This window comes from Dendrobates tinctorius, unplaced genomic scaffold, assembly GCF_039654945.1.
Source record: "Dendrobates tinctorius isolate UK_male_01 unplaced genomic scaffold, ASM3965494v1 ptg000243l, whole genome shotgun sequence".
Taxonomy (NCBI): domain Eukaryota; kingdom Metazoa; phylum Chordata; class Amphibia; order Anura; family Dendrobatidae; genus Dendrobates; species Dendrobates tinctorius.
Window position 1 is genome coordinate 18,516,774 of NW_027361910.1, and position 8,264 is coordinate 18,525,037.

Genomic DNA, 8,264 nt, shown 5'->3' on the forward strand with positions numbered 1-8,264 from the left:
TAGGGGCCCTGTGTTTGACGGCGTGGCCATTGAATCTTGGCTGTTAACACAGGCAGGATTCAGACGCGATGTGGCGGCCACGATGGTGAGTGCCCGAAAGCCTTCCTCGGCGAGGGTGTATCATCGAACTTGGGAAGTTTTCTTCCGTTGGTGTAGGGATCGTGAAGTGGCTCCTCTGGTTTTTTCGATCCCCAACGTACTGGCTTTTCTACAGGCAGGGCTGGACGCAGGGTTGGCCCCGAGTTCCCTCAGAACGCAAATCTCGGCCCTGTCGGTACTTTTCCAACGAAAAGTCGCTTCCGTCTGGCAGGTTAGGACGTTTATGCAGGGGGTCGCACATTTAGTACCCCCCTATAAGGCGCCGACGGAATCATGGGACCTGAACTTGGTGCTCAGAGCCCTTCAGGAGGCCCCTTTCGAACCATTGCAAGAGGTCTCCTTACCTTACCTGTCCAGAAAGGTCGTTTTTCTAGTAGCCATAACGTCTATTAGGCGGGTTTCGGAATTGGCGGCCTTATCTTGTAAACCACCGTTCCTAACCTTTTATAAGGATAAGGTAGTTTTAAGGCCAGCTCCCCCCTTCTTGCCGAAGGTTGTGTCTGCATTTCATATCAACGAAGACATCGTCTTACCCTCGTTTTGCCCGGCACCGGTGCACAGGGTAGAGAAGGCTTTGCACACCCTGGATCTGGTAAGAGCTCTTAGGAGGTATGTGACAAGGACGGCGCCATTCCGCCAGACAGACGCTCTATTCGTGGTTCCAGAGGGACGGCGGAAGGGGCTCGCTGCGTCCAGAGCGACTTTGGCCAGATGGGTTCGCCTGACGGTCCAAGAAGCTTATCAAATCAGTGGCACGCCGGTTCCGGCAGGGATCAAGGCTCACTCGGCACGGGCAGTGGGTGCCTCATGGGCACTACGACACCAGGCTTCAGCGGAGCAGGTATGCAAAGCAGCTACCTGGTCCAGTTTACATACGTTTGTCAAACATTATAACGTACATACCCAGGCATCCTCGGATGCAAGCCTGGGAAGAAAGATTCTCCAGGCAGCAGTTGCGCACCTCTAATCAGGGGCGCAAATTAGCAGGGATTGGGTGAGCTAAGATCCCGCCCAGAGGACTGCTTTAGGACGTCCCACAGTCTCTGTGTCCCCCAATGAGACGAAGGAGAAACATGGATTTTTGTGAGTACTCACCGTAAAATCCTTTTCTCCGAGACGCTCATTGGGGGACACAGCACCCACCCTATCAGCCAGTTGGCATTTACTTATTTTGAGTTTTACAAATCCTTGTACAAGGTTTAGGGTGGCCCCCTTTTTCAGACATATAGTTTCTTGCCTGAGTTTAAGGCGCGTTCTCCTACTGCTTATGCACTAAACTGAGTTACGCCCGGCCTAGGGGCGAGGGTGTATGCGGCGGAGGAGGAGCTAACTCTTTTTTTGTACACTTAGTGTCGGCCTCCAGACGGCAGAAGCACACACCCACAGTCTCTGTGTCCCACAGTCTCTGTGTCCCCCAATGAGCGTCTCGGAGAAAAGGATTTTACGGTGAGTACTCACAAAAATCCATGTTTTGGCCGCATCTGAGTTAGACACACACCTGTGGATGTATTTTAATGCACACCTGAAGAACACTGCGTCTTTGTGTAGCATCATGGGAAAGTCTAAAAAAAAAAAAAAATCAGCCAAGATATCATGAAGAGAATTGTGGATTTGCACAAGTCTGGCTCATCCTTGGGTACGATTTTAAGATACCTGAAGGTGCCTTGTTCATCTGTACAAACCAATTATACATACCCAAGTACAAACAAGATGGGAATGTCCAGCCATCATATTGCTCAGGAAGGAGACCGTTTCTGTGTCCCAGGGATGAACGTGCTTTGGTCCGACATGTGCATATCAACCCAAGGACAAAAGCAAAAGACCTTGTGAAGATGATGGCGGAAGCTGGTAATATTGTGTCAATATACACAGTGAAACGAGTACTGTATCAAAAAGGCAAGTTAAGGTCTCTCTGCCAGGAAGAAGCCATTACTCCAAAAGAAACATAAAAAAGCCAGATTAACGTTTGCAAATGCACACAGGAACATAGACCTTAATTTCTGAAGACATGTACTGTGGTCTGATGAAACTAAAATTTAACTTTTTGAGCATAATGACCATTGTTACATTTGGAGGAAAAAGAGAGAAGCTTGGAAGCCTAAGAAAACCATCCCAACTGTGAAACACGGGGATGGCAGCATCATGTTGTGGGGTCGTTTTGCTTCAGGAGGGACTGGTGCACTTCACAAAATAGATGGCATCATGAGAAAAGTTGATTATGTAGCAATACTGAAGCAACATCTCAAGACGTCAGCCAGGAAGTTAAAGCTTGGGAGGAAATGGGTCTTCTACAAGGACAATGATCGGAAGCATACTGCCAAAATGGTAACAAGGTGGCTTAAGGATAACATAGTCAATATTTTGGAGTGGCCCTCACAAAGCCCTGATCTCAATCCTATTGAAAATGTATGGGCAAAGCTGGAAAGGCAGATGTGAGCAAGGCGACCTACAAACCTGGATCAGTTACACCAGTTTTGTCAGGAGGAAAGGGCCCAAATTCCCACCAACCATTGTGAGAAGCTTGTGGAAGGATATCCCAAACATTTGACCCAAGTCATTTAGTTTAAGGGCAATGGTATCAAATACTGATGAAATGTATGTAAACTTTTGGTAATAAAAATGACTTAAAACATTCTCTCTCTCTCTCTCTCTCTCTCTCTCTCTCTCTCTCTCTCTCTCTCTCTCATTATTCTGGCATTTGGCAAATAATAATTATGGTAATCCTAATTGACCTAACACGGGAAAGGTTTATTCTGATTTCATGTCAGATATTGAGAAAAACATGCAGATGTGTCTTTTTATATAGTGTATGTAAACTTCTGATTTCAACTGTGTATACCAGGATGGGATATTAGTACAGAATTGACCATATTTTTTGCTTCAATTCTTTTTTTTCTATTTTCTTCCTCTAAAACCAAGGTGCGTCTGATAGTCCAAAAATACATGAAATATATTATGTTCCAAAAGGCTAATGGCAAAACCTGGTTCAGTGATTATAATACCATAAAAATATCATTTCTCAGAAGGATTTTTCTAAAATGTCTATAAGGCGATTCCAATGTTGGGTATTGTTATTCAAGCTATTTAAAAAAAAAAAAAGAAAGAAAAATGATTTATTCTCCCTCTTAGAGTACTATTATCAGTACGTGGATGTAGTCGGTATATAATTTATATGATGTCCTTGAATTTGTAATCTTATATCAGATCGTGTTGGATGGCAGCTGCCTACTGTGGAGGTTGATTTTCCGGAAGGTCTTGAGCGCTACAAGTATTTTGCAAAGTTTTTACTAGAAGGAAAGGTATAAAGATGTAGTCATTTTACTTACCTGATCATCATGTAAATCACAATTTCTTATTTATAATTTTTTTCTTTTTAGATAATTCAAAAACTAGGATCCTACACCAGTATTTTACTATCAAGCCCTGTAACAATGATTAAAACATGGGCCAAGTAAGTGATTTATCTGTATTTACTGTGGTGTGTTATCCATTAATTTTTGGCAATCCGTTTTGATCAAGTATGATATTTAATGCTCTACTTAAGCCATAAATTCTGAATGCAGTGGGGTTATATCTGCATGTTCAGCTGTAATCTGTGGGGTAACCAAGCAATAAGTATTGGATTCACAGGAGTAATACTTAGTACAGCTCTCCACCTCCAGTGCCTCTATTGAAAGTTGGAAGTCATGCTTTTAGGAAATGAGGCAGACACAACTGTTTACCGCATGAAATCTCGTTTACTTATATACAGTGTGGAAAATAAGTACGGTATTTGATACTCTGTCGATTTTGCACGTTTTCCCACCTACAAAGAATGGAGAGGTCTGTCATTTTTATCGTAGGTACACTTCAACTGTGAGAGACAGAATCTAAAAATAAAAACCAGAAAATCACATAGTATGATTTTCAAATAATTAAATTGCATGAAATAAGTATGTGATCACCTACCAACCAGCAAGAATTCTTGCCCTCACAGACCTGTTAGTTTTTATTTAAGAAGCCCTCCTATTCTGCGCTCATTACCTGTATTAATTGCACCTGTCTGAACTCGTTACCTGTATAAAAGACACCTGCGCACACACACAATCACACTCAAAACCTCTCCACCGTGGCCAAGACCGAAGAGCTGTCTAAGGACACTGGGGACAAAATTGCAGACCTGTACAAAGCTGGGATAGGCTACAGGACAATAGGCAAGCAGCTTGGTGAGAAGGAAACAACTGTTGGCTCAGTTATTAGAAAATGGAAGGAACACAAAATGTCTGTCAATCTTCCTCGGTCTGGGGCTCCATGCAAGATCTTGCCTCTTGAGGTTAAGGATGATTCTGAGAAAGGTCAGCAATCAGCCCAGAACTACACGGGAGGACGTGGTCAATGATCTGAAGAGAGCTGGGACCACAGTCTCAAACATTACCATCAGTAACACTATGCCATCATGGATTAAAATCTTGCAGGGCACGCAAGGTCCCCCTGCTCACGCCAGCACAGGCCTGTTTTAAGTTCGCCAATGACCATCTGGATGATCAAGAGGAGGCATGGGAGAAGGTCATGAGACCAAAATAGAAATTTTTGGTATCAACACCACTCGCCATGTTTGGAGGAAGAAAGATGAGTACAACCCCAAGAACACCGTCTCAACCATGAAGCATGATGGGAAACATCATACTTTGGGGGTGCTTTTCTGCAAAGGGGACAAGATTACTGTGCCGTATTAAATGGAGGATGGGTGGGTCATATATTGCTAGATTTTGGCCAATGACCTCCTTTCTTCAGTAAGCGCATTGAAGATAGTCATGGCTGGGTCTTCAGCATGACAATGACCTGAAACACACAGCCAAGGCATCTAAGCAGTGGCTTCGTAAGAAGCATTTCAAGGTCCTGGAGTGGCCTTACCAGTCTCCAGACCTGAACCCAATAGGGAGCTGAAACTCAATGCTGCCCAGTGAAAGCCCCGAAAATTGAAAGATCTGGAGAAGATCTGTATGGAGGAGTGGGCCAAAATCCCTGCTGCAGTGTGTGAAAATCTGGTGAAGAACTACAAGAAATGTCTGACCTCTGTAGTTGCAAACAAAGGTTTCTGTACCAAATATTAAGTTCTGTTTTTCTATTGTGTCAAATCTTTATTCCATGCATTAAAATGCAAACTAATTATGTAAAAATCATACAATGTGATTTTCTAGATTTTTTTTTTTTTTAGCTTCTGTCTCACTGTTCAAGTGTACCTACGATAAAAATTACAGACTTCTCCATTCTTTGTAGATGGGAGAACTTGCAAAATGGAGAGTGTATCACATTCTTATTTTCCCCACTGTACTTGTAGAGGTAGTTGCTACATGGGTCTAGGCACAGGCTTACAAGAAGAACAGGACGCTGTATATATCTTGTATATGTTATATACTTGTTTTATGTTAGTGATTTTTAATTAACATTTTGTATTTCTCATAGGCTTCAGCCTAGAACTGAAGTTTTATTAAGAGCATTGGTTTCTGCAAAGGCAGACAATCTATCCTCATTACTTGCAGCCTGGAAAAATGATCCTAAATGTAAGTTTTTGTTTTTCTTGCTCTTCTTTCATTTTTCAAAAGCTGTTTTTTCTTTTCAAAGCTATTTTTACCTTTTAACTAAAAATTAGAGATGAGCAAACATAAGATGTTATCCGAGTTTGGTCAGGTGCTATCCGATTGTTTTCGGCGTACTTGAAAAATGTGTTCGAGTCCCCACGGCTGTTAGACAGCTGCAACACACACAGGGATTGCCTGACTGGTAGCAGCCACCGGGACTCGAACATATTTGATTACTAGAGTTGAGCGAAACAGGTCGGTCAGATTCAAAAGTCGCCGACTTTCGGCAAAGTCGGTTTTAGCCGAGCGAAACCCGACCATAGCGAGGTCGGCCATGCGGTCGCCGACCCGAGTGCCAAAGTCGGATTTCACAGAATGCTTCCGCGTGACTTTTTTTTCTCCGCCAATGAGCAAGGACGTACACTGTGGGCAACGAGATGACATGTGCAGCGTAGAGAAAGAGAGAGACCTGCCGACTTTGCTTCCCCATTGACTTGCATTGAGTTTCGTGTTTGTCGGACCATCGACTTTTCCCGATAGTCGGACGATTTCGTTCGACTCGACTTTTGAGAAAGTCGGGTTTCATGAAACCCGACACAACCCTAAAAAAGGCAAAGTCGCTCGTAACACCTTATTCGAGCACTTTTTCTCATCACTACTAACAATTATTAACACTCATAATTGCTAAACGTGTTGTGTAGTTGTATCCTCCCACATTATCTGACCTCGGGTGTATTGAGACACCGCTGCACATTGGGTGGTACAGTTGCCGGGGGAATTCATCAGATGCCCAGGGAGTGTTGTGCATGGCTACAGTTTGAGTTATTACCACTCATGCTTCAAACGTGCCATGGCATTTCTTATGTCCTTTGCACAATGGCATCTTAAAACACCTGATGTCAGATCAGCAGGAGAGTATGCTTACACAGCCAATTAAGGGGTTTGTACCAAGATAGGAGGTTACCCCCATTCATTTGATAGGAGGTACATTGTTGGTTGCTGGGGGAACCAGTCAAGTAGGGTCCCCACAGATCCAAAAAATGATATTCCAAAAACCCCCCTGTGTGAATGGAGCGGACGTCGAACATCCACGCCAGCACTTCATTCATTCTCATTGGGATCCCAGTATCGATTAGACCAGGTTCACTCCTACTATAGGCTGCAGTTTCTAAATTCGCTACTTGATATGTCTGTGATGTAATCATTTGTAATTCTTTTCCATTACCTATATCTTCCATTGACTTACACAGTTATGAAAAGCATACTGCTTGACATATGATCTGGCCCCCATTGGCATTTATATCTATAGTGACTGTACTATATTACAGTTTTAGAAAAGTTAAATGGTGTACATTAGGGAAATGTAGGGGAGTTTTCTTGCATATGTCTGGGCATAATGAATGTATGGGTCACTAGCGTTCCCCTTTTGTACTGTTTGACTAATGTATGGTTTGACCACTGAGCCTTGCTGATCATTGCTGAGATGTTCCTTACTACATGATAGGTCCTGTTCCTGAGCCTTGCTGTGAAAAAGCATAACTTTCTTTGTGCAGCTTGGTTGCTTGGAAAGCTGTCCTACATTCATTGGAATAAAAATCTAGTAATTTGGAAGATTGCTTTGGGAGGGGACTGTTCAAATTTTAGAGTACTGAAAACTGAACAGGTTCCCAACAAGGTGGAGGTGTAGCCTATGTAGAGCTTGCTTTTAGTCTTTTAATATATTTACACATTGACTTTTTTTTCTTTTTCAGACCTCTTACATGCGTTTTGTGAGTGGATACCAGAAGCTGTACACGCAGATGTCGCCCGAGCCTGGCCTCCAGTCTCTCCTTGAATACATGAAAGAAACATATTGAATGTTGTTTCCTGAGACACAAACTTCAGGAATTGTTTCTATCTGAAGGACAAATGAACAGCTTATGTTTTTTGTACTGTACAGGGATGGCTGCTGACTCGTTACTGGATTGCTGCTAATTTCTAATCCCGTTATCAGACATTGCCCTTCTCTTGGCAGGAAATACATTTTTACAATGTAATTGGATCACATCTTTTCATGAAATCATGTTTCTCCTATGTGCTACTTATTGTAAAATATGTAAATACTAAATGATATTAAAATATTTTTTTGTTTAATCTTGTTTGGTAAAATAATGAGGATTGTCTGTACAGCCACATGCTCTTCAAGGACTCCACCAATTTCCATCTTGTTTATTCATTATAATCCTATGTTTACATGTTGAGTTTTTGCTCCTTTTTTTTTTCTGCCACCGCTTTGTTGCTGCATTTTTATTGTCTCTTGTGCATGCAGATAAAGTTTAGTGCCCGCCCCCCCCAAAAAAAACATGATGAAACTCTTGCCCCAAAAACGCAGCAAAACCACCTGATACCTGTGTTTTTTCCTTCGTTTGGCACTTACTCATTGCTTTCTATGAATGAAAAAACACAAAGTGACATGCTCAAGTTTTCAAAAACGTAGCAGTTTTCCAATTCAGTCAGGAAAAAAATGTGTATGCATGAGATTTCTGATATCTCATAGCTTTTGGTGGTCCTGTAAAACGAAGCTTAAAACTTGTATAAAAAAGCAGCATAAAAATGCAACGTGTG

At 42.4% G+C, this 8,264-nt stretch overlaps 1 protein-coding gene across 3 annotated transcripts in view; it reads left to right on the forward strand.

Moving 5' to 3' along the window:
* The window catches only part of DHX37 (DEAH-box helicase 37), a 94,484-nt gene extending 86,691 nt beyond the window's left edge, over positions 1 to 7,793 (forward strand). For all 3 annotated transcript variants that reach the window (XM_073557091.1, XM_073557090.1, XM_073557089.1), the window contains exons 25-28: positions 3,304 to 3,398; positions 3,477 to 3,550; positions 5,545 to 5,642; positions 7,412 to 7,793. In XM_073557091.1, the coding sequence (XP_073413192.1) occupies positions 3,304 to 3,398; positions 3,477 to 3,550; positions 5,545 to 5,642; positions 7,412 to 7,494 (350 nt within the window). In that variant the 3' untranslated portion in view covers positions 7,495 to 7,793. The remainder of the gene's footprint in view (positions 1 to 3,303; positions 3,399 to 3,476; positions 3,551 to 5,544; positions 5,643 to 7,411) is intronic.
* The last annotated feature ends 471 nt before the right edge of the window (positions 7,794 to 8,264 follow it).